At 36.4% G+C, this 26860-nt stretch overlaps 2 protein-coding genes across 9 annotated transcripts in view; one reads left to right on the forward strand and one right to left on the reverse strand.

The window, feature by feature from the left end:
• OSMR (oncostatin M receptor) overlaps positions 1 to 7403 on the forward strand; it is a 46178-nt gene extending 38775 nt beyond the window's left edge. For both annotated transcript variants that reach the window (XM_004387902.2, XM_023741998.1), the window contains exons 13-17: positions 644 to 817; positions 1559 to 1726; positions 5555 to 5636; positions 6343 to 6415; positions 6642 to 7403. In XM_004387902.2, coding sequence (XP_004387959.1) covers positions 644 to 817; positions 1559 to 1726; positions 5555 to 5636; positions 6343 to 6415; positions 6642 to 7220 — 1076 coding nt within the window. In that variant the 3' untranslated portion in view covers positions 7221 to 7403. The remainder of the gene's footprint in view (positions 1 to 643; positions 818 to 1558; positions 1727 to 5554; positions 5637 to 6342; positions 6416 to 6641) is intronic.
• Positions 7404 to 15150: 7747 nt separating this feature from the next.
• RICTOR (RPTOR independent companion of MTOR complex 2) overlaps positions 15151 to 26860 on the reverse strand; it is a 164389-nt gene continuing 152679 nt past the window's right edge. For 3 of the 7 annotated variants that reach the window (XM_023742008.1, XM_023742010.1, XM_023742009.1), the window contains 7 exons: positions 25311 to 25488; positions 24502 to 24586; positions 23307 to 23540; positions 21683 to 21838; positions 21238 to 21361; positions 19701 to 19839; positions 16071 to 19575 (listed from right to left, as the gene is read on the reverse strand). In XM_023742008.1, coding sequence (XP_023597776.1) covers positions 19501 to 19575; positions 19701 to 19839; positions 21238 to 21361; positions 21683 to 21838; positions 23307 to 23540; positions 24502 to 24586; positions 25311 to 25488 — 991 coding nt within the window. In that variant the 3' untranslated portion in view covers positions 16071 to 19500. Of the gene's footprint in view, positions 19576 to 19700; positions 19840 to 21237; positions 21362 to 21682; positions 21839 to 23306; positions 23541 to 24501; positions 24587 to 25310; positions 25489 to 26860 lie in introns of all 7 variants that reach the window. The other 4 variants (XM_012558922.2, XM_004387892.3, XM_012558923.2 and 1 more) reach the window with 2 other exon arrangements.

Below are 26860 nucleotides of genomic sequence, written 5' to 3' on the forward strand. Positions count from 1 at the left end.
TAGTCAGACCAACTCATGGGGGCCCTTCTTTTGGTGGGGGTTGGCCACACTTTACAGCAGGCACTCTCCAAGCAGGCAAGACGTGTGTGTTTTTTTTGTGTGTGTGGTGTGCATAGGCCCAAGTATGCACAAGCCAGTGTGGCAAAACAGGCTCAGGGAGGGCTTCAAAATAAATGCTGCTGGATTTTTTCAGGGACATTTGGATAACTTTGCATGGTCACAGCCAGGAACTAGAGTTCTTTAGATTCACCCTCACCTCTCTGAACATAACCTCCTTTTCCTCCCCTTCCTCCTCACTTTAGTAGGTTCTCTGGTTGGGTTTTCTCTCAAATAGTATTTAGAATTCAAGAATGGAATTAAGTCTAAGAAACACTTTCAGTCTCTTTTTTGCTGTGTGACCTGTGCAAGTTACTTAGTCACTCTGGGCATCCATTCTGTAAAGGCAAGCCTTGAGCAAGAGGATTGCTGAACTCCTTTCCTACTCTCAGAAACTGTCAGACTATGGAGAGAAAGAGAAAACTCCTTCATTTAGCAAAAGCTCACATTTCTAGAATTGACAGCAGTTCCATTTTTAGTTAGCATGAATGCTCTGAGAATATTTTCCAAATCATGACTGTGTTCTTACCCCAACTTCCTTTCCTAGCTCCTTCGGACAACCCTAAAGTGGCCATGGGTAGCTTGACATCCCACTCCTTCACTCTGAGTTGGAAGGATTATTCCACTGAATCCCAACCTGGCTTCATAAGAGGGTACTATGTCTATCTGAAGTCCAGGATGGAGCAGTGCACCTCAGGATTTGAAAGGACGGTTCTCTCAGGTGATGTTGGTGTTTTGGTTTGTTTGCTTTTTTAAGATCTCATTATTTGAAATAATTTGAAATGTTGCCATCACTGACTGGCCAGGCTGAATTCTATTCTTGCGTGATCCTTTCCAATTTTTTTTCCTTTATTGTTGTAAAAATATATATGTATATATATCACAGCGTTTCAATTCAACATTTTTCAGGTGTATAATTTAGTGACATCAGTTACATTAATCATTTTGTGCAAATATCATCTATCGTTGACAACTTTCCCATCACCATAAGAGCAGAAGAGGTTCTTAAACCAACTAGTAGGAAGAACAGGATGGTGGGAACTGATAATTTACTTGAAAAACACTGTGGCCTAGTATTTTTAGAAGCACTTAAAGCACCAGTAGCTACTTAAGAAAATCAGACACTTGGGAAACACTCTTGCTAGTCTTTTTTTCTTCGACTTCATTAAATATTATTAAAATTTATTTCTAAGTCTCTTGCACGCTCTTGGCGGCCTCTTGTAGATTTGTATGCCCTACCTGGGTCACCAACACCCCTTGCTTAAATGGATTTCTTGCTTTTCCTGCCATCTCCTGAAAATTTTACCAGTGTGGTGAAATTATGATTTAATTTTTGGTTGGTTTAAAAACATTGACAGTGCAGAGTCAGAGTATCCATGCCTGACTCTTTCACAAGACCTCTGTCACACTCTTAACAAAATAATTTTGTCTTGAGGAAAACTTTTTTTCTTTTTAATCACAGATGCTCCGGCAAATTGCGAACACAAAATTGACAACCCAGAACAAAAGACATTCACTGTGGAAAACCTGCAGCCAGCATCTTCCTATGAGGTTTTTGTCACTCCATACACAAGCACCAGCAAAGGCCCCAATGGTACTTTCACAAAGGTCACAACTCCAGATGAATACAGTGAGTTTTTCCAAATCAAAGCTCTTCCCTTTGGTTCCTGGGAAACTAACCAATTCCACAAACATTGCCTTTGTCTTTGTCTAGGTTAGGAATTTTCAAACCTTTCCTCTCACTCTTTTTCTCTCTTTCTTGAGGTGAAATCCTTTGTTTTACAAAAAATGTTACATAAAGCCTCACTACATAAAACAGGTAAGAGTGGAACCACTGACTGAATTATGGCCTAGGACCTTCCTCTTGCCTTCCTCGGTGACCCCTGAGGCAACTTCTCTGGAACACAGCCTCAGAATAATTTGAAAATCACAGACAGCATATTTTAGTGATGACTTCTGAAGAACCACAAGGCCTCTGTCTAGAGACGGGCAGTGGTGCTTTCCTCAGCAGAATTGCTGTCTGCAGCCAGCCTTCCCAAACTGGTCTCACTCAGCGACACACTAATAGCTGCTTGACTTTGTCAGCTACTCCAGGGGCAATTAGAGACAGTTAGGTTGGGGTGGGGATCAGGACAGGAGCAGGGATTATCTGTTCACACACTCCATGTTTGCAAATTTGGTGGCAGAAAAGGTGAAATGAAGGGGTCAGTATTTTCAAAATGTATTTGGTTCGAAAGATGGAGAAAGAAAAGGGAAAGAAAAGGAATGACAGGAACTGGTTAGTGGCAAAAATTATTTTCCTGGCAAATCCTGACACCCAGAGAACAGGAAGGCAGTGGAGGAAAGTAGCTACTGAACGAGGAAGGAGGAGAAAAGAACAACTCCAGTGAGGGAATCATAGAAGGTCCACACTGGAGCGACCCTTGAAGCTACTCCTCAATGGAAGACACATAGGCTAAATAGTCATGTGTGAAGTCACCATTGCATAAGTGGCAGAGTCCTGTCTGAGCCTCTCCTCAGTGCCAGGGTCCCTCTGCTGAAGGCGGAGATGTAGGGATGAGATGGACACATCAGGTAGGACTGCTGATGCCTCAAGTGACCTGAAACAGCGCCCTAGGTCTGCAAACCAAAGGCAAGAACTCCCGTAGGCAGATTAAGATGGGAGTCAACGATTTACATCAATTTGAGCACTCTGTCATTTTTGAAGGAACCCTGGTGGCTCAGTGGTTAAGCCGTTGGCTGCTATCCGACATATGTATATGTGTGTATATAAACCAAAAACCAAACCCATTGCCGCCGAGTCGATTCCAACTCATAGCGACCCTATAGCACAGAGTAGAACTGCCCCATAGGGTTTCTAAGGAGCACCTGGTGGATTCTAACTGCCGACCTTTTGGTTAGCAGCCATAGAGCTTAACTACTACACCACCAGGGTTTCCGTGTGTGCATATATATACATATATATATGTGTGTGTGTGTATATATATGAACACATAGTTACGTTCTGTAGTAAGTAATGTGTTTCTGTTTACAGATGCCTTATTTAGCATATATAAACACGTTGTGCGTGGATTTAATATTGGACAGAGGCAGTGACTGATGACAGGTAGCATTGTCCATGAGCAAAAGAATGCTTCAATTTTGTTTTTGCATGCTATCGTTGGGTTTATTTAAAAACTCTTCATAAATTGCTCCCGTCATCCAAGCTTTCTTATTCCATTTTCATTCTGTGGAAAGCTGATTAGTTTTGATATTTTTGAAGCACCTTGGCTTCTCTTTCCAGTTACGCATTGTTTCTCCAATGTCCCGTCCACACACGTGGTCAAGAGGACCATAAGCCACTCTTTGGAACACTGACCCAGTGAGCTTTTCTCCTCTTTCATCTTCAGGGTCCTATTAGGCATTGCCCTGTAAAATAGAGCAGTCTCATCGGTGTTTGCAGTGTTTTTTAGGATTATATCCCCTTATGATCTCTTTTAATTTTGTGAACCAGCTTTGAACATCTTTGCCAGCCGTGTTTGACTCCCCACAAGCTACACTTCAAGTGATTCCATGTAGTTGTTTTATTTTTAAGCTCTGACGCCACCCGTTAGAAACTGAGAATCCGTCAACTCTTAAAAGTGTTGTCATTTCCTTCACCACTGCATGTAGGCTAGTTCCTGAAATGCTAACACTTTTGGCAGAGGCTTGAAGAAACCACTCAAAAATAAATTTGTTGATTTCTGCGTAATTTCCATCCCTTCCTTTCTTCACATTTACATTGGTGCTGCCCATGTATTTCTCAATTATTTTATCCTTTTCTTTTCTAGTTGATTAAATTTGCATTTTGCTGTACTTGTACTTAATTACAGCTTCCTTGACTGTCTTTTTCTCTAAAGTTATCGTTTTGACAACGTCACACTTTTCTTTCAGAGAGAAATTTCTTACTCTTGTATCCATGGCTATGAAGGAATAGACTTTTTAAAAAAAGGAAAGAAAAGAAGAAATAAGTTCTTATAAAAAATAAGGAATTTATGATCTTATTTTCTTGAAAATGTGAATGTCTCATACAAAAAGATAAAAATAAAAACTATCAACATCATACATATATGATAAAGTTAGCACACTTCAGCAAAATATCTAAGAAAAAACCATGTGAAAAGGATGTTTGTGCTTTTGTACACACATTGAATGTGTTAAGTGAAGAAATGCTTCTCTGTTATTTTGGGCAAAACGAAATTTTGGAAAGAAGGACTTTCAAGGAAATGAAGGAGTGGATTTTGAAAATTGTAATGATGTGAATCAAAATTACAGATAGCTAAAGGGAAAACTAAAAAAGATGAGAAGGGTAAAACCTCTCAAGGCAAGGAAAAAAGTGTACTTGATTTTAATAAAAATAAAGGAATTTATTAACATCTCTTACTTTCTTCCAAACTTATGGATGTTGTTCTTTGCTGAAAAAAAAAACAAACAAACAAAAAAGGCAAATATGTAAAGAATAGACATACTCAGAGAAAAGTGGTAAGGCACCGTATGCGCTCACACACAGTAACAATGGAAAAGGAAGTGGAAGACTGAGCCTTCATCTTTGACTCTTGTATTTCTTGGAACTATTTCCAGCTTTCGCACCCACACTTCCTCGTATTCGGTTTGCAATACCAATGATTTTCTGATTTCGTCTGTGTCTCACAGGTTCTGGCTTTCAGAGAATATTTATTAGGCTGGAGTATTTCTTCAGAATATTTATTAGGCTGAAGTAATCATTTTAGTGGAAAATATTTGAGGTTTCCGCCTTACACAGGTCCCGGCTTTTGCAGGTTTTTCTGTGTGTGTGTGTGTGTGTGTGTGTGTGTTTGTGTGTGTGTGTATACACACACACATATATTTTGACTAGCAGTGTATGTATATCTGCTAACCAAAAGCTGGAGATTCAAGTTCACCCAGAGATGCTTCAGAAGAAAGGCCTGATGATGTACTTCCAAAAAAATCAGCCCTTGGATACCCTGTGGAGCAGGATTCTACTCTACAGTTCTACTCTGACACACGTGGGGTCACCGTGAGTGAGAATCCACTTGCTGACATTTGTTTTGTTTTTTTAAACTCACATTTAAACTACTACTGTCCCAGCCAAATCACAGGTCTGATCCCAAAGTCAAGGCGTGGGAAAGTGCACTCTACCTACCATGAAACTTTGGCAAGGGTGAGAGAGTAGAATTCTAATTCAGGGAGAAAGCAAAGAATTGGAAGTAATGATCCAGTACATCAAAAGAGGGAATGAATTTGAGTCATAAGGTGTTGAAGGCAAATGGCTCCCTGTGTTGGTTGGTTGGTTGTTTCCCCCAATCAGGAAGAACTCATATTGTATCTTGCAAAAATAGACATTTGAGGACTGATAAACACGTACAATTACCCTCAACCTTAAACTTTTTTTTTTGAGGAGGGAAAAGTACTCATAATATCCTTTTCTTTTTCTTTGTAGCCCATATGCTGATCCGCATCATTCTCCCCATGATTCTCTGCATTTTGTTCATCACGATCGTATGCTACTTCAAAATTCAGTGGTAAGTGTGTGAGGAAGATTTTATTCGAGAAATGAGTCAGAACAGAATCTAGAAAGGAGTTTAATAAGTTAGAAATGACATTGAATAATCTGAAAAAAAAAAAAGTACTGATAAGGAAGAGGACAAAGGCTTAGGTGAGAGAGCGTGCAATTTTGTTCACAGTTTTGCTTTACAGGTAGATACTGCAGGAAAATAATAACCATTTAAAATAAAGAGATTGAAAAAGGTTTCCCTAATAACAATTAAAAAAAAAAAAAAAAAGCCCAAACCGGTGGCTGTCAAGTCAATTCTGACTCATAGCAACCCTATAGGACAGAGTAGAATTGCCCTATAGGGTTTCCAAGGAGCGGCTGGTGGATTCCAACCTTTCGGTTAGCAGCCGATCTCAACTACTGCGCCACCAGGGCTCCATAATAGCAATAGCTAATATTTATATGCCACTATTATGTGTTTGCCAGTGTTCCAAGTGCTTTACATATAGTCACTCGTTTAATCCTCACAACCACACTCTAAGTACCACGATTATCTCCATTTAACCAATGAGGAAGGGAATTAAAGCATGGGACAGGTAAGTTACTGGCCCAAGGTCACACAGTTAGTAAGCATTAGAGAAAGGATTCGAACCCAGGAATCTGACTCCAGAGTGCTTGCTGTCAACTATTCCACCATCTTGCAAAACTCAGTCTAATTTTCATTGCTTTCCTAGGATGAAGGAGAAGTGTTACCCTGACATTCCAGACCCCTACAAGAGCAGCGTCCTGTCACTGATAAAATCCAAGGTAAATGCTGAGTTTGTATTATATGTATTTTTGTCTTTTGTATTGATTTCTTCTGTCAGGAAAAAATTCTTTGGTTTTTATCATCACCTTCTGTTTACTTATGACCAAGATAAAACATGAATAAAATCGAAGCTAGAAGTGCATTTCATACACTCAGTTCACTTAGATGTACACACACACACCCCCATTTATGTTTATATTTACATATTTCTTGTTTCCTTTCTAGGAGAACACTCACCTAACAATAATGAACCTCAAAGACTGCATTCCAGATGCTATTGAGGTTGTAAACAAGCCGGAAGGGAGTAAGACACAGCCCTTAGGCATTGGGAAGTCACTCACAGAAACCGAATTTACCAAGCCTGCGACCTACCTTTACCTCCTTCCAACAGAGGAGAATCCCTCCGACCCAGGACCCTGCGTTTGTTTTGAGAACTTTACCTATAACCAGGCAGCTTCTGACCTTGGTTCTTGTGGCCATATCCCAGTGCCACCTGATGCCCCACCAAGTCAGCTGGGACTATTGAACTCACCTGAAAACTTACTAAAGACACTAGAGAAAGACTACACGAACACCCTGGGAGAAATCTCAGCTGGAGAAACTAGTTTGAATTATGTGTCCCAGTTGGCTTCACCCATGCCTGGAGATAAGGACAGTCTCCCAACCGATCCACCAGTGCCAGCACAGTGTTCAGAGTATAAAATGCAAATGGCAGTACCCCTGGGTCGGGCCTCATCTCCCCCCAGTGAAGACAGCAGCCTCTCCTCAATTGCCCTTTTAGATCAAGGTGAACACTATCGCTAACCAGCATATCCGTTTCATACATTTATGCTACACAGGTACTAGGAGAGCTTTGCTGGCACCATTCCATCACCAGGTGCCCCCGTTCTTAATCCCAGTGAGTTATCACCATCTGCAAGTCTGATTTCTACAAGAACACTAATACATTGCTAGGTTTCAAAGCCCATGACACTCAGTATTCTTTCTCAGAGCAGGCTTGCACTGCAAATGGCAGGATCATGCAACAAAGATGCTTACTTTGCTGCTGTTTGTTTTAGACTCATCTTGTGTAACAATACACCTGGCACTTGACATAGTGACAGGCATTAACCACTCCACAGACTCCCCACCCTCCCCACCCTTCCCTCACAGTACTGTACAGGGTAGCTGTGCTCCTAGAAGTTCAGGTCTTAGTGAGAAAACGTTTCCATTAAATTCAGCTGTTGTTGTTGCTAGCTGCCATTGAATTAGCTTGTCAACCCATGCGACCCCAAGCACAATGGGATCATATGGCTGTGATCCATAGTGTTTTCACCGGCTAATTTTACAGATATAGATCACCAGGCCTTTCTTCCTAGCATATCCAAGTCTGAAAGCTCTGCTGAAACCTGTTCAGCATCATAGCAACAAGCAAGCCTCCACTGACAGATGGCTGACGGCTGTGCAGGAGACACACTGACTGGAAACTGAACCTGGGTCTCCCAGGTGGAAGGCGAACTATCACTGCCCCTCATTAAATTTTACGCCTATGTTTAATATTTTAAGAGTAAAGGAACTAGATTTAAGGCTTTAACAAAGGCCACAGAAGATATATTACTAGAGCATAAATTGTCAGTGTAAATTTATTGAGCATGCTTAATGAAAAAGTCATAGGTGTTCGTGACCGAAGCAGATTTTAAGACTTGCCTTGAAGTGATAAGAATTCGTAGTTCATTGATGCAGTAAAATTAACTCTTTTGGAAGTGGGGGCATAGACCTCCTCTAATAGGTAAGATGTGCGAATGAATGGGTAAGATTCACCCAATTCTTACCCAGTTAAAGAACTGGATTGGCAAGGAACTCCTGACTTAGTGCCAAGATAATTCCTGTTTACTAGATGCCAGTCTTCTACCATAATTTTTGATGACTACCTCAGAATAGAAAAAGTGAAATACATCATCTAGTAATCCCATTCACATTTTGTGGTTCCTCATTTTTTCCACAATTATATATAAATGAGCTGTTTTTACTTCGCATCCTTTGGACTCTGCAGTGGGTTGTCTGGGTCGAGATATAACACCGTCATCTCATTATATTCCTATTATGCTAAAATAATAAAATGAAATCTCTGTTAAACATCATTTAGAATAACTGTAAAGGTAGTTACATGGAGTGGTCTGTATGGGCTCAGGAGCAGCTTTGTGTCCTCTAAACCAATATATGCAAAGCACCTGGTATGTAACAGGTGTTTGATACATGTTAGTTTCTTTCTCTTCCCTCCACCTGGCAAACCCTGATGCCTATCACATATCTAAACAAGCATGAATAGGGTTTGCTGACTGCTTTCAGTGTGGTGGAAATGACTCTGCCTATGCTTATGCCTCTTGGTACCAAATGCCCTGCACTGTTCCACTCAAACACTAGGAAGAAGAGAGCAGTATCCACCACATCCTTGAAATAATGTGGCTGTCAACTGGCCTAAATAAACCTATTGCTGTCGAGTCAATTCCCACTCATAGCGACCCTATAGGATAAGGTAGAACTGCCACACAGGTTTCCAAGGCTGTAAATCCTTATGGAAGCAGACTGCTACATCTTTCTCACATGGAGCAGCTGGTGGGTTCAAACCACCGACCTTTTGGTTAGTAGCCAAGTGCTTAACCACCATACCACCAGGGCTCCTTACTGGCTTAAACAGACCTACACAAACCAGTATTTCTGTTCAGGCTCATCCAACATTTCCCCTATATATATCTAAGCCTTTTGCTGGAAAATATCGGTTATGTGCTCTTACCATATATAAATGAGTATCTTGACTAGTCTAATGGAGCCCTGGTGGTGCAGTGGTTAAGAGCTATGGCTGCTCACCAAAAGGTCAAATCAACCAGCCGCTCCTTGGAAACCCTATGGGGCAGTTCTACTCTGCCTGATAGGGTCACTATGAGTCAGAATTGACGGCAACGGATTTGGATTGGTTTTGACTGTATTGTCATCATTTCTTATTTATTTGTTTATTTTTATGATGCAATTATATTTTTTCATTTGAAACATGTATACAGAAATGTCAATGACAGTGATGACTGATTTTGTAAATAGTTTCTTTCGTATAGATTTTCTTAAAAAAATAATCCACAAAACTTTAAAGTTACTTTTTGTTCTTGCAACAACCTTAATTAAAATATTTCCCCATCAGATGATTTTGTGTGTGTGTGTATGTTAGCTCAATGAAATGAAAATCTGACAGTTACTCAGTATAGTTGATAAATTACCTTGTCAGCTTACTCAAAATGTAAATTCCAGTATCACTCTAAGTTTCTTAATCAGAATCTCTGTGGCAGAGGCCTGGAATCAATATTTGTAATCAGCTTCCAGGCATTCTGATGGACACTAAACTTTGAGAATCACTGGTCTAAATCAAATGAAGAAATCTTTCTGAAATATAACAATATACCCATAGGAAATGCTGAGCTACATAAATTTGTGTCTACAGAACCACTGTGAACTATAGTTTTGGCCATAAACATTCATCTCCAATGTTCACATCAATCAAATTTATACTTAAACTTTTTCAATACTATATGCCATCTTAACAATACTACTTTAAGAAGCTCTTATTCATAAACTTTGGAATTTGTATGTAAGTATAAGTATAAAGATTAAAAATGTATTATGGAGAATTTCAAATATACACAAAAGTATTTACAATAGTTTGATGAATCTCTGTGTACCATCATCCAGCCTCAACAGCTATTAACCCATGCCTGATTCACCCCATGTACACCCCTATCCACTCACTCTTCCTCCATATATTATTTTGATGTAAATCATATCATCTATAAATATTTATTTCTCTAAATGGGCTCTATTTTTTCTCACATAGCCCATAATACCTTTAGAAATTTGCACTGAAAAACTAAATTAGTAATAATTCCTTAGAAATTCAAGACATCATAATTACTTTTTAAATTAGTACTAATTCCTTAGAAATATCGGGGTGGTGGACAGGACTGACTAAAAAAAAGTTGTCAAAACATTGCTGAAAGAGATTACAGAAGAAATAAATGGAAAGATGTTCTATCTTTATGGATTGGAAGACTTAATATTGTTAAGATGTCAGCACTATCCAGAGTGATCTGTAGACTCAATGTAATCACGATCAAAATGCCTACAGCCTTCTTTATAGAAAAATGGAAAAACCAATCCTCAACTTTATGTGGAATGGCAAGAGGCCCCAAATAACTAAAGCGATGTAGAAAGAGAACAAAAGAGGACTCACACTTCCTGATTTTAAAACATTATACAGCTACAGTAATCAAAACAGCCTGTACCAGTATAACAATAGAACATAGACCAATGGCATAGATAAGAGACCAGAAATAAACACACACATCTATGGTCAACTGGTTTTTGACAAGGGTGTTAAGTCCATTCAATGGGGAAAGAAGAGTCTCTTCAATAAATGATGCTGGGAAAATTGGATTTCCACATACAGAAAAATAAAACAGGATCCATGCCTCACACCATACACAAAAACAAAGTCAAAATGGGTTAAGGACCTAAATGTGAAAACTAAAACCACAAAATTCTTAGAAGAAAATGTAGGGGCAACACTGTTCAGCATAGCTTTTAACAATGGATTATCTAGTATAATAACAACAGCATAAACAGCAAAAGACAAATAGATGGGACCCCATGAAAATTAAAAACTTTTGTTCATCAAAAGACTTTACTAAAAGAGTGAAACGACAGGGAACATAACAGAGAGTCCCTGATGGAGTGAGGGAAGGGTGAGATGCAGAACTCAAATTCTAGTAAAAGACCAGACTTAATGGTCTGACTGAGACTGGAGGAACCCCAGAAAGTATGGCCTTCAGAGTCTCTGTCAACCCAGAACTAAAACAATTCCCGAGGCCAACTCTTCAGAAAAAGATTGGACTGGACTGTGGGACATAAAATGATACTCGTTAAGAGTGTGCTTCTTAGCTTGAGTAGATACATGAGACTAAATGGATGGCTTCTGTTCGGAGGTGAGATGAAAAGGCACAGAGTGTCAGGAGCTGGTTGAATGGACACGGGAAATCAGGTGGAAAGGAGGAGTGTGCTGTCACATTATAGGGAGAGCAATTAGGGTCACATAACAATGTACGTATAAATTTTTGTATGAGAGACTTAAATTGTAAACTTTCACTGAAACTACAACAGTTAAAAAAAAAAGTGAAAGGACAAGCTACCAACTGGGAGAATATCTTCAGAGACCATGTATCTGTTAAGAATCTAATAACCAAAACACATACAAAACCTCGACAACAACAAAAAGACAACCCAATCATAAAATGGGCAAAGGATTTGAATAGATATTTCACCCAAGAGGACATTCCAATGACCACCAAACACACGAAAAGATGCTCAACATCATTAGCCATCAGAGAAATAACAAACCAAAATCACAATGAGATACCATTTCACTCCTACTAGGATGGCTTGGGCCGCTGGTGGCACAATGGTTAAGAGCTGGGCTGTTAACCAAAAGGTTGGCAGTTTGAATCCACCATCTGCTCCCTGGAAACCCTACGGGGCAGTTTTACCCTGTCCTATAGGGTCGCTATGAGTCAGAACCAACTTGATGGCACATAACAACAAGAAGGATGGATAAAATTAAACAAAATAACAAATGTTGGCGAGGATGTGAGGAAATTGGAACCCTCATCCATTGCTGGTGGGAATGCAAAATGGTATAGCCATTGTGGAAAACAGTGTGGCGTTTACTCAAGAAAACTAAAAATAGAACTACCATATAATCCAGCAATTCCATTCCTAGGTATATACCCAAAAGACTTGAAAACAGAGCCTCAAATAATTGCTTGTACACCGGTGTTCATAGCAGCACTATTCACAATAGCCAAAAGGTAAAAACAACCTCAATGCCCATCAGCGGATAAACAGATAAACAAAATGTGGTACATACAATGGAATACTACTCAGCCAGTAAGAGAAATGAAGTCTTGATACATGACTTGATACATGACTTGCTAGAGCTTGAAGACATTATGGTGAGTGAAATAATCACAAAAGGACGAATACTGTACGAACTGACTTATATAAAAAGAACAGGCGAATGTATAGAGACCAAAGTTTATTAGTGGTTACCAGGGGTGGAAGAGAGGGGGAGTGGGGGTGGGTGGTTATTGCTCATGGAGTACTGAGTTTCGGTTTACGGTGATGGAAAAATCACATTAAGGGTCGGGTTGCACAACCAATTAATTGCTATCAATAAATTGTACACCTGTAAAAAGTTAAATTGGCAAAAGTGTGATAGATGTTTACAACAACAACAAAAAAGAGTAGCTGCTGAGGCTGCTTATGTACAACCAAAAACCTCATGGGATTTGGTTCCTTGGTTTGGAGGTTTAGGGTTATGGTTTCATGGGACATCCCGATTAATTGGCCTAATAACACATTTAGTGTTTCTGTTCTACCTCTTGAGTTTGTTGTGTAGTGTCTGGGGTTGCAAAAGCTTGCAAGTGGCAATCCACGGCACAACAATTGGCCTCTATCTGCCTGGACAAATAGGAGAAGGAGAGTCAAGAATAGGAACAGGAAATGGAATGTGTGGCTAATTCCCTCCATGAACAACTGCCTCCTTTGCCATGAGACCAGAAGAACTAGATGGTAGCCAGCTACCATTACTAAGCATTTTAATCAAAGATTCTATAGAAGAATCCTGATCAAGAAGAGAGAAATGCAGAACAGAATTTCAAATTTTCAGGGAATCCAGATTTTCTGGAGCCATTGAGGCTGAAAGAACCCCTGAAATTATTGCCGAGACAATCTTTAAACCTTAAACCAAACATATCCCCTGAAATGTTCTTAAAACCAAACAACAGCTTAACTAGTAAACAATGTCTGCCTTGAGCATTGTGTCAAGTTCTGCATGGGATCAAATTGACAACAGCAATTCGAAAGATTAGATAGGAAACTTAGAGGGCAGTGAGTTTATGTTAATGGGAGAGGTACAACTCAGAAAAACAGGGCAAGAACCACTGCACAACTCGAAGAATGTAATCAGTGTTAACTGCATTGTACATGTAGAAATTGAACTGGTGTACGTTCTGCTGTGTATATTCTCAACAACAAAAATATTAAAAAAAATAAAGCAGTTGCCATCGAGTTGACTCTGACTCATGGTGACCCTTGTGAGTGGAACTGTGCTCCACAGGGCTTTCAATTGATTTTTTGGAACAGCCAGGACTTTCTTCTGAGACACCTCTGGGTGGACTTGAATCTCCGACCTTTTGGTTATCAGCTGAGTGCGTTCACCATTTGCATCACCTAGGGACTCCACTAATGGCCTATAAATACTGTGTCAGCCTGTAGAATGGTCCTCAGCTGTGTGCGTGTACTGAGATGGTTCAGCAGAGACTGGGAGCAGGAAACTGTTCACACTACAGGCATGGGCCATGGTTAAAGTCATGGACCACACTTGCTGACATTCTAGCACTTAATCCATTCTAATTATAGTGTACCTGATTAACTACTGGAATATATACTTATTAAAAATCAAATTGGATTATTCTTAATATTGAATATTTCTTCTAAGAGCTCGATAAAGGCTGGCTTTCATTTCAAAGAATTTACAAGACAAAAACCCTTCAGAATTAGCAGTTAAAATGGATGTTTACAACACCATACCTAGATGTGTTATTGAATTTAAAGGACTAAGCAAATGTGGTTGTCTTAGTACTGTAAGATAAGCAATAAACAAAGTTCGAGTATTTTAGTTTCACTTTTTTTTTAAATCAATATATAAGTACTTTATTTTTGAGTATTTTTATATACCAATTTTTTTTTAATGAAATAACCTTTTTAAAGTTTAGCTATGACTCTTTTCAAAGATCTGCTGCAAAATGAGTGTACTTAGGTTTATTTTGGGGTCAACTATGTTTAGTTGAACAACGTATGTAGTGAAAGTCAATGAGGAAAATATGTAGAAAGGTGCTTGAAGACCAAACCATCCAAAATAAATCTATTTCTTAAAGTGAGACATACATTTTACCATATTTAATTATAACAGACCCTAGCTTTGACAGTGAATTTTATTCTCCAGGCTTGGTATTTCCCTTGGGATATTTTCTTCTGCTACTAGGTGGCTGTAAATTACGCTATCTGATCAGGCCAGATAATGAATAAGAAATCAAATACTGTACCTTACTCAGAAAAGTCATTGTCATCATCATCATCATCATCACCTGCCTTGTATATTACAGTATAGCCTCAAAAAATTCAGAGCCGTTGTGTCTAAAGATAGGTCCGTTTTTCCAAACTCTATATATTGAGATGAGTAACTGTAACCATGTTTCATTACATTATGAACAATGTTTAAGAAAGTGAAAATAAAAACCAAAACCAAACCCATTGCCGTGCAGTCGATTCCAACTTACCGCGACCCTGTAGGACAGAGTAGAACTGCCCCACAGGGTTTGCAAGGAGCAGTTAGTGGATTTGAACTGCCAACCTTGGTTAGGAACCAAGCTCTTAACCACTGCGCCACCAGGGCTCCACATTATGAACAATGTAAGAAAGTAAAAATAGTCATTTTAAAACATTTGGAAGATATATGTTACTGAACTAGACCCTTATCTGGCATACCTGAAAGTCACCTTTACTGGAGTCACCCGTATCAGTATCAGTACATGATTCAAATCAAGGCCATATGACCACTGATTGTTTAAAATTTTTAAATAAAAAGCAACACAGGTTTAAGAATTTTAAGTACATTTTATTAACAATGTATGCCTTTGATAAGATTATGCTTCAGGAGGCTTTTAATGCCCTTGACATAAACTGTACACATTGTACAAAACAAGAAAACCACAAGAAGGAAAAAAAAAAATCAAGGTGAGCAAAACCATTTGGGGACAAATCTTATTTAAATTATACATAACTCAATGAAATACTCTTAAGGAAAATATATAAATACTTTTTCTTTCTATGTTACAGTTATACAATATAAATCAGATTTCAATGTCTGTTCAGTGACCTACATACACCAGAACCTCCAAATATGTAGCAGCGTTACTAAAGAAAGAAGAAAATCGAGTGGTGAGGGAACAGTAAGTTTGAGATTCTTTTCACAATCCCTTACCACTTTCAGATCTAATTTACACCATTTGTCTTACAATGCAGCTTTAGGGTTTCTGACAGGCCAGTAATGGAACATTTTCAATTATATCTATGAACACTTTGTTTTTAACCCCCCCACCCCAAGTCTTTGTATTTTGTGCTAAATCAACCTATTTAGTGGCAAAATTGCAAGGTATGCTTTTTTTGGGCATACACTATGTTTCAAATTAAATAGTTTATAAAGAAGGTCAAACAAAATGTGCAATTTGTGCATGCTGTGGCACTACTGTCCACCAACATTACAAAAATACTCCATAAGGGGAAATATATCCACATTCTGCGTGAGTCACATAAACCTACTATGAATGAAAAATACCCTGGGAGCCTGGAGCTAAAGGAAAAAAAAAGAACTAGAAAGATTCTCACCAATTCCAATGTTCTTCATAAGCATTGCCATTTAATTTCACTGGTATGCTTTTACAATGCAACTCACTGTAGTGGGCTTAAGATGGTAACAATGTGTTTTGTGAATGGGGAAATAGGGTGACCTTTCCCAAACTTTTTTTTTTTTTTTTTTTTTTTGGAAAATCTGAAATGTTTTCATTTTAAACAGCTGTTCCCATAAAAGTCTCTCTCAGTCAAGTCTGCCTGTTCTTTTTCCTATGTTTTAATGGATTGTGAGTTTGAGACAAAACTGGAAGAATAGGACTAAGGGGGAAAAAACTTTACTTCCAAAGGAAATTTCCCAAGGTAGTTTACAAAGCTAAACCACACCCAAAAATTAGCACCTCACTCTTACCATGTGAAAACTGAAGTTATTATTTGAATGAACATCTGATTGTTTTTTATTGCTTAATGATCTGTGCTTTCATGTGGGGATAAAAGGCATCCTCTGAATGGAATGAGATAAAATTTTATATAAATAGCAGTAGACAAATCTAAATAAGCACTGACACCTCATTATTGAACACTTTGCCATTGTGACATGCCCTGAAAAACTCAGCTTTCATTATCTCAAGCTCTGGATAAAAGAGCCTCCACTTCAAAAGGACCTGTACACATTATTATGTCAGAGTAACAATGTCTATGCCTCCAAAGGGTCTCTGACTTACAGAATGCCCTTGTGCTACTAAACCTTATTAGAAAAATTTTAATTAGGGAAAAAAGGCATTTTCCCTCCTCAAATTTACCTAAGCATAAACAGGAAATAAAAGTATTAGAGCATATTATTATAAATACTAAATTTCTAATTTTCTTATTTGTTAGTTTTTACTCAGTATGTGAAGCTGAAATCTATTCTTGAAAAAAAAAATTCAATTAGAAATGACAATTCACTTTACAATCAGAAATTCACAGTTTACAACCAGCACAACTGCCCCAATTCCTCCAAATTATTCAATACTTACCCATAGTACAAATTTATATATAGACTAATTCTAAAATCTTGAAAAACTACAGTATTGACATTATTTTGGTATTCTATAGTCTGGTAATATCTATTATTTATAGATGATTTTCTCAATTACTTCTATTACCAGTGACATCATTCCTAACCTTTTCTGCTATAATTTAATATTTTTAAACATCTAAATCACTTGGCACTGCAATGAGCGTTTTTCATCGTAAATCTACTTTTATACAAATAAGTACTCAGAGAAAACATATTAGACCTGTCAGGGAAACCAAGGATAAACCAAATAGCATTATAAATTTAAGTACTAACATTTTATTTTTAGTTTACTATAACCACAAAGCTCTGAGAGTCTCCCCAAACTAAGTGCTATAGGCAGTTATAATGATGTATAAATGTCTTTCAAAGTAACCATCAAAAAAATGTTCAGGCTAATAGTAACTAAGTCTTAATTTCAGGAAGGATGATGAGGGTGGAGTACAGGGATGGGAGCGGCGTTGTGTGTCAAAACGAATTACTGGTTACTTTAAAGGGATTAAACCACAGATTTTATACTCTATACTAACTGAGGTAGTGTTTAAAATGAATGTCTAAAATACATTAATCCCATTATGAATAAGATTACTACATTACTTCCTTTCGAGTTTTTAACCACTATTTGGTCTAGTATCTCTGACATTTGGCTCTCTGGAAAGGCAGTTTAATTATCCAAGACCAAAGACCATGGTGACAGGCAACTCTTAAAAGTACTATTGACATTTAAATAAACACTTAGGTTCAGTGATAAATTAAAGTTAAAAATTTGTTTATCTTCAATTGGGCTTTATGAGAGAAAATCTGAAGAACCACATTTTAACACAAGCAGCAACTTACAGCCCTTATCGCTTTGCTATAATGTAAGTTGCTACACAGTGCACATAAGAACAATTCACTGAAGTGCAGTCAAAGAGGTGTTAGGAAGTGAGATGAAATGCTTCATCCCAACAGGAACTTTCAGTGCCAGTAAAGTTAAAAAAAAAAAAAAAAAAAAAGGCGCATCTCTGTGAGTTTTGTTTTCTGGTTCACAGGGTTCTTTACAGATATCTCAAAGAACAAACCCATTACAAAAAGGATCCGCAACATGGGAAAACACTAACCAACGGGCTATGACTGTGTCAAAGCTGATGTATAATTGTAAAAAATGGCATACACAAATGAATTAAAAATGGTCCTAATCGGTCCAGCTGGAATTTTTTTTCTACTTATACATAGATCTCAAAAAAGATATTCCTTTCATTTACAAGCATTCTAATGATAATGGCCATGCTGTTTTTATATACAAATTTGCATATATGTTTAATTCCTGTAAAAATTTCAAATGTCTTTAGACATATACAAATTAAACAAACAAAAAACCTTGCCCTCATCAACTAAACAACTTCACAAATGTGATAAAGGCAATTACTGTACTCATAAACTCACCTATCACTGCATTTAATTTGTGCAAAACAAGAACACTGGTATAAAAATTCAATTACTGCTGCTTTAAAATTTGGTGCTTAAGGCTTTTCACTACAATCTTTAAACTTAATAACCAGTTTTATTAATGATTTTTTTTTAAAGGAAATATGGCTCTTATTTTCCCATGGAATGTGTAAATTGTAGGCAAACTTACCTTTTCCTTAGGAGATCCAAAGCTTTATTTAATGCTTTCTTTTGCTTTAGGCCTAAATTAATAGTGCTTGCTGTTCAAGTTCCCATTTAGTTAAGATATGGGAAGTTGATGAAAACAGAATTCCACTGAAAACATACATTCTATAAATGGAAAATACTTGTAATTGAATTATAACATGATTTTTCTGATTTTAGTCAGGAACTGTAGTGAAAAACCTTAATCAGTTCAAATAGCCTATACTGTTACACTGCAACAAAGTTGAAGAGATGGAAAACAAATAAGAACGTTTATGTAATCCTAGTAACATAAAAATAACTTAAAAGTCCCGGGTTGTTGAGGCTCTTCTTTCGCTTTGAGGTTACAAACCTCTGAAGTAGTGTTACCAACATTAAGAAAAAGGTGGAAGGGCCAAAGTTCCCCCTCTAATACCAGCAGTTACAGCACATCCCACGTGATAACAGGATGCAGCCTCAGAGACACAGGTTCCTGGCTTTCACGAATTAGTTAACAAGGCATCTTTGCATTTACCCTAAAAACAAATTCAGACATAACTGTGTGAGGGTGCTTCTGCATATCCTATTGTTGTTCCACTGTCATTATGTTCTTAAAATGAAAAAAAAAGGAAACCTACAAACGTATTCAGTGCTTGGTTCTTGCATACAATGGTAAATAAAACTCATAAAACTGTGGTAATGAATAATGAACCCCTCCCCCAAAGGGCTCAACTGGGGAGAGAAGGAAGTTGTTTTGGTTAGAGAAGTCAGCAGTTCCAACTATTCATGTACCAGTACTCGCTGGAACAGTGTACAGAAGATACTCCTGTCTTTGCTGTCCAGTCAGTCAGCATTTTCTGAGGCTTTTAGGAAATTCACACATATGAATATATATAGGATATATCTATATACATCATAAATATGAGGTCAGGATTCAGCAGATGTATCAACTATAGGTTGCTTTGGTGGTGTTGCCAACACAGCCTCTGCTTCTTCATGCATCTGGAAAGAAGTGGTAAATTGTGAATAACTTTCAAGCACGTAAATCAATCTAATCTCTCATTTAACTTAATTCAAACACAAAATTAATCTTGGAAGACAAATTCCAAAAGTACAGATTTACTTACTTGTAAAAACTGTACATCTTGAAATAATTCTTGTATAAACCTCCGACATGGAAGTCGAAATGTGCAGTGTGACAGCAAATGGGAAACCTCAGAGTAAAGACATATGTCGTCAAATGTTTGAGGATACTTCTCCTTAATGCTAAAATGAAAGAAAAGACTTTGGTGTGATAAAAATTGTAATCAAGACTTACCTATTTTTCTTCCAAATATCATCTACTTTTAAAATAGTTTTCCCCTAAGATACTGATTAAACTTTATATAAGGGGATGCATAGGCATAAGAACATAAAATATTACATGTTCCTACCTTCCACTTAAATTAGATATTTTAAGTTTGGGGTTATTTCTTTTCAAATTATCAAAACTTGAATGTTTCCTGGTAAGTCAGAATTATTCTTTTTTCACTGGCATGAGAAACTGCAGAATTGATTTATCAACCTAGGATAACTCAAATATTTTCCAAATTAAGTTTGAAAACAGAAATGAGTCTTAGAAGTTAGATTGAAGTTATTAACATCTTTGACTGAACTATTTCTGCCTAGGTTTCAACACTTCAAATCATGGTTTTTAGCTAGACAGCACCTTGGATTCAGCTGAGAGATGGGTCGGGGGTATACAGGTCAAGGCTCCACTCCTAGAGCTTTGCTCCAGGAGGTCTGTAAGGAACCCTGGCATCTGCTGTTACTATTGTTTCAAGCCCCAAGGGAGACCCTGAGGTGCATTTCTTTTGAGAACCACTGCTTTAAATAGTGCAAATCAAAGACATTGTAGATTTAGTCTGACTTTTCTTTTATCATGTTACTGTGATTTAGAAAAACAATAAAAATTATGCAACTTTTATTGAGAAAGAAAGAAAAAAGTTAAAACAAGAAAACAGCACTTGTTTTATGTAAGCCAGCTTTCCTTAAACTTTTTAGTCTCAGCACTCCTTTAAAACCAAAAAACCAAACCCACTGCTGTCAATTCTGACTCATAGCAACCTATAGGACAGAGCAGAACTGCCCCATATAGTTTCCAAGGAGTGCCTGGTGGATTTGAACTGCTTACCTTTTGGTTAGCAGCTGTAGCTCTTTACTACTATGCCACCAGGGTTTCCTAGGACTCCTTTACCTTTTTAAAATTTATTGCAAAACTCCAAAACTTACTTTTTTGTGAGTTATAGTTATTGATAATTACCATTAGAAATTAAAACTGAGAAAACATAAAGATACTCATTTTTAAAATAAATCCATTACATGTTAATATAAATAACATATTTTAATGAAAAATAACTATTTTTTTTAAAGGTGAGATTGTTTTACATTTTTGCAAATGTCTTTAAAGTCCAGTTTAATAGAGGATAGCTAGATTTTCATGTCTGCTTCTGCATTCAATCTGTTGCTATATGTTGTTTTGGTTGAAGTATGTGAAGAAAACCTAGCCTCAAGTATATAAGCAGTTGATAACTACTGATGTAAGCTAATTAGTCTAACTTGAAGTATATCAAATATCTTTTTCACTATAAAGCAGAAAAAACAATAAATGATATTCATACTCACGTTAAAAGTCCAGTTTCATGACATTTAGTTGAAACTGAACTACTCAAATTAATGACTAATCTCAGAACTTCTTTTCGAAGGAGAATACGGCACATTGGTGTATCATCTGGAATTGCTTTAACACCTGAAAAAAAAAATTCAGTGTGAAGTATTTTATCTATATCACAACAGACTATGATTATGACTCATGGGATTTGTTTTTAAACTTCGCCTAGTTAAAGATCTAACACTGACACCAACTAACTGCACATGATCTGCTAGTCATTTTGGGAGCAAAACTCTAATGCTAGCATACCGCTAAGAGGTGTAATATTAAAGAGTCTGCTAAACATGCCTCATTAAAATTGACCTGTCATAGTTCTGACAGCTTTAATTTACCATATTTATGAAAAATTGTTAAGTACAGTTTTATTAACAATGCTTAGATATGAATCTGAAAACTCACCTAGTAGCAATTCTGTGCTTTTGGTGCTGCTGGCTGAGCCTTCTTGAGATACTCCATCGCTGCATCCAGAAATCCCCGAAAACTTAGAGGGAACCACTTCTAATGGGTTATTGATCGTCTGCTCACACCAGTCAGAATATGGAATGTCTTGAAGGTCTGAAGCAAAAAGTAATCATTTCAATTAAAGTATCAAAATGTTTAATTCTTATGCTTGCATTGTATACTATAGAGGAGATGATTCTTGTAATTTCTTTCCAGTTTTCAACAATTACTTTTCATAATGAAGATTTTTCAAAAGCAAATTCAGACTGTACAGAGAGAAATTTCTGAGATAGTGAAATCTGTTAAATTCTAAAGATAACTTATAAATAAGTAAAATTTTATTTTCCTAAACTACAAAAGCAGTATATGAATGTGATTATTTTAAAAAATCAAATAAAGATGTATACAGAATAAAAAGTAAAGGTACTTTAATTATCTACCCCCCTCCCATCCACCCCACTCCTATCTAAATTCCTCTTTCCATGCATAAGTACATTCTTACAAGTTTGATATATATAATATCTATCTTTTACTAACTTATATTTTCTCTTTCTTGCTCTGTATGTGTATTGGTGGGATTAATCTATATATATTATTCTATGACTTGCTTTCTTTTCTCATTTGATAAGTATCAATAAAAGAATCACACTTTCCCAACTTACCTTAAAAGTTCAGTTTGTTCCTTAGAATTAAATTGACTATACTACCCATGCATTGCTAAGGTACTCCTGGATGGGATTTTGAAGTCAATGGAACATCTTAGTGTTGTTCAAATGACATCGACTTTTTTTATTTAATATTTCCTGAGCAGGTACACTAACTCACCCAGTGACTACAGCAAATGGAAATCAAGAAGACTCTGATTATCCTTTTAGGACGTTAACACTGGGCAACCTATAAAATCACACAATCTCAGTGTTGTAAGAAATTCTGGAAATTAGATAAAGCTTTCACCTTATTTAGAAAACAGATTCAGAGAAAGAAGACACATGACAGGACCTTAGTTCTCTTGATAGCTAGTTCAGTGCTCTTTTCACTACAGCGCACTATCAGAATGGAGGGAAAAAACTATATTTTCAAAAGTCCAGGAAACTAGAACAACGTCAACACATACTACTACTCCCTATCTTGGTTTCCACAAAATGGAAATATCCTCACCTCATCTCACCTCTAAAATCTTCTGAAGATTACTATTTAAATACTAAGCAGAAAACGTTTTTGTTCTTTGGAAAAGATCTGTAAATTCAGCATAGTTTAAAAATTTTAGTTATTAAGGAAATTATATATCTGACAGGCATTTAAAAGTAAAACATGCTACTTAATAAACGTTACAACTTGATTTTTAAAATAAAACTACTGACAAAAGATTTGATGACTAAAGATACATTTAGAAACAACTTTTTCAAAAACTCTCCTCAGTAAATCGGAGTAACAAGATTAGAGATGAATATGTGATTTGAGACTCAGTTGAGGTAGTGAGAATGAAGTAAGAAGGGATGATCAATAGGGTTGGTGGTGGATGATTTAAGATTGTAGCAGATTAAATTCAGGTAGATTCACCCTGAAAGACATAAACACTCACCCGAATGACTACATATTGCACTTAGTTGGTTACTGGGTTGGAAACCCAGAATTTCGATACAGACACAATAAAGGCAGTTATCATCTGTATGTTCCTGTAGTCCAGTGTCTTCCGTACTTTCTAAAAACAGAGAAGCATCTGAATGGATTGAATTCATTATTTCTGTAAGACTCATCTGCTGTCGTAGCAAGTGAAAAGAGTTTTTTACAAGACCTCCAGTTCCAGATGGAAGACCTGTGCATAAGTAAATACAAAACATAAGGTGATAAAGCTAGTTATCAGTAATACCTCTTTCAAGCTGCCTTAACCTATGTGAAATTTTAAAAAAGGTAAGTTAGGAAAGAAAGAAAACCAGAACTTTTTTTATGGCTTAATAGCTAACCCTAACTGGGAGAAGAAAAGAACAATTTGCTTTAAATTATGAAAATAACTAAAATCAGTAGATATGTTTATATTATTACTTTAATATGGGATTTTAAATACAAAATGGAAAATTAATATATACAATTAAGGCTCATTTCAATCATCCTCAATATTTGCCTGAAGAAAAGTAATGATTCCGAGTATGAAAGTATTTGTTAAAAAAATCATCAATTATGAAGCTATAAAACCTAAGGTTTATATGCATATATTCAAATGCATACACACCCTGGTGTCACAGTGGTTGAGAGTTCGGCTGCTAACCAAAAGGTCAGCAGTTCGAATCCACCAGCCACTCCTTGGGAACCCTATGGAGCAGTTCTACTCTATCCTATAGGGTCGCTATGAGTCAGAATTGACTCAACGGTACCTAACAACAACATTCATAAAAACACTAAAATTCATAACAAGGAGAGATCACGTAATTTATTAAGTACATTTTTATCTCTTCACCTTAAACAAACAGTTGTTTCTTGGACCTATGAGGATTAGTGTTATAAATATGTCATATACTACTTTTTAAAAACTGAAACAACTGATCTGGGTTTTTATCTTCTTAAGAGACAGGGTACTTAGTTTGAAGAACACCTTCTTAAGTCCCTCACAAACACCTGATGTTTAATTTTAAACTAACTCAATAATATTTTGGTATAACTTTTAGGTTGACCCAAAAGTGAGTATATCTAAACTTTTAGTTTCATCCTACTAAAAAGAACCAAGATTTTTTTTTCCCCCAGTCATAAAGAATTTCATGAGAACAAAGGTCATGCATTACCTCCTGCATCATGGGCAAATACTCTTGCAGCTCGATCGTCATGTGGAGATAGGTCTTTCGTCTGAAAATAGGGAATATCCTTCACCTAAAATAGTACAAAATCATAGTAAGTTCTGCTATAAAAAGAAATCCACTTTATAAATATTGGCAAAATTTAATAAAATACAATTTAAATAGAATTACTACAGCATATAAAATTACAATGAAAAGTTTACTGAATAAGTTTAAATTATCAAAACTTGAAGAAATAACAAATTACCCTAAAAGTCTTTATCACATTCTTGGTGAGCTAAATGGATATTAAAATAATTATTTTAGCATTTATCTAAAATGTCTTTAGGCTTCTGAGTCATTGTATATTCTTTAGTACTATATACCATTTAGAGATCTGTGGGTGTCTTATGGGATTAGGGCTACCTTATAAGGCTGGAAACCACATATGGCTGCTCTGTATGGGATAAACAGGATCAAAGATTTAAAAACAAGGAATAAGTCAAATATACCTAACAACAAGGTTAGGAATTAATTACATTTTTACAGATAGAGAAAGAAATGAAACATGATACTTATTTAGCATAGAAAGAAAGGGAAGGATAATGTTCTGGGGACTTGAAAATACTAAATAAAAAAGGCACAGCAGAGTTGAGAAAAGGGAAATAATTTTCATCTTCAAATGTCTTTAAATAAAACTGCCTTTAAAAAAAAATCACCTTTCCAAAAACTAAATTCACTCTAAATCATAACTTCTAGTAAGCAGTTACAGAATGTGAAAAAAAAAAACAAGAAAATAATAAAACTTACGACAATACCTGGAATATATCATTGATGTCTACGGGAAGAGCAAGACCAATATAGTCGTCTGAGCTACCATACGTAGCATTGGACACCATGGACCTCACTGAGGAGGATCGCTGCAGGGTATTTTGATTAATAGGACTTAATAAATCTTCTTTATCTAATGAAGCATAACTTAAAGCTTTCATGAACCTAAAATACCACACACAAAAAAAAACTGCATTAGTTTTCTTGATTTGTAATATTAACCATATAAAGCAATTATGACTAATTTTCCTACCTTTATAAAAGACAAGTAGCTAGTCAAGTATTAAGCAGTGTCATTTTGTTTACTGGGAACATATATAAACTTAAAAATATTTAGCTATTAAAAATTGATATATAAAACGTTATCAATAATGCTGACTGTTACCAAAAACAACTGTTATAGTTTCCTAGGTAAAGGTAAAATGGTGGGCAACTGAATTTTTTGTCAATGGAATTTTAAGATCAGAAGTGGTTTTAAGCTACCTTCAATAGCATGGTAACTTTCAACCTCTAGAAGAAATCAAAGAAACTGACCTCAGAAGTCAGAGGTGTGGGGCAAGAACTATCTTTGCAATTACTTGAGACTGCTAGATTTGCTTTCATATAACCAACAACACATCTATTAACTCTATTTAGTGTTGTATTTATGAAAAATACAATCAATTACTTATTATTATATGGCAATTACTTTAACGCTTTCATCACCAACTTAAGATATGTGTAACATAGAAGACAGTCACAAAACAGCAAAATGGGTATCTTTATAAATATTACAAGAGATAGCCTTATATGAAGCGCTGCTATTTCCTCAATGTATTCCTTAATAATGATTCCATATCAAATATGGTATACTAATATTTCCACATAAGTTACACGTTTCTCACATAAATTCTGGTTCATGCAATAGATGTGCTAAACTATTTACTGGGCATCTGATTTGCAGGAATAAGGCACTATGCAAGGCTGCACATCCCTATGTACTAGTACATTGCTATCTGAAAAACCAGGTCATTTACAATGTACTAATGTAGCCTGATATTAAAAGAAAATTATTCTGTAAAACCCATTTAAAAATGCCTCATAAATGGTAGCTATTAAGATCATCATAACAAAAACCAATCCTAATTTCCACTTTATGAAACAAAAATTTTCATTTATCATTTTGCTATAAAACAAGTTTATTTATTTTACACCATTAAAATAAGGTTTAGGAAGAAGGCTTTGGCAGAAAAGAATATCCAATAGCACCTTGGCATTCTTTCTGAGAGTGACTAGAAAGTCCACGCATGTAGTGTGCTTTGTGTAACTGAGGAAACACGACCTGCCTACCTATCTCAATGCTGAGAGTACCACATTCCTACCTCTTTGGGAGAATACCACTTACTCGTGGGGATATTCTAAGGATCAAACAAGAATTTGAATCAAGAGTCAACTGATTTTGCAGACTCAACATTGTGAAAATGACAATTCTACTCAAAGCAATTTACAAATACAATGCAATCCCGATCCAAATACCAACAACATTCTTCAAAGAGAT

The sequence above is a fragment of the Trichechus manatus genome, unplaced genomic scaffold, assembly GCF_000243295.1.
Source record: "Trichechus manatus latirostris isolate Lorelei unplaced genomic scaffold, TriManLat1.0 scaffold00197, whole genome shotgun sequence".
Classification (NCBI taxonomy): Eukaryota; Metazoa; Chordata; class Mammalia; order Sirenia; family Trichechidae; genus Trichechus; species Trichechus manatus.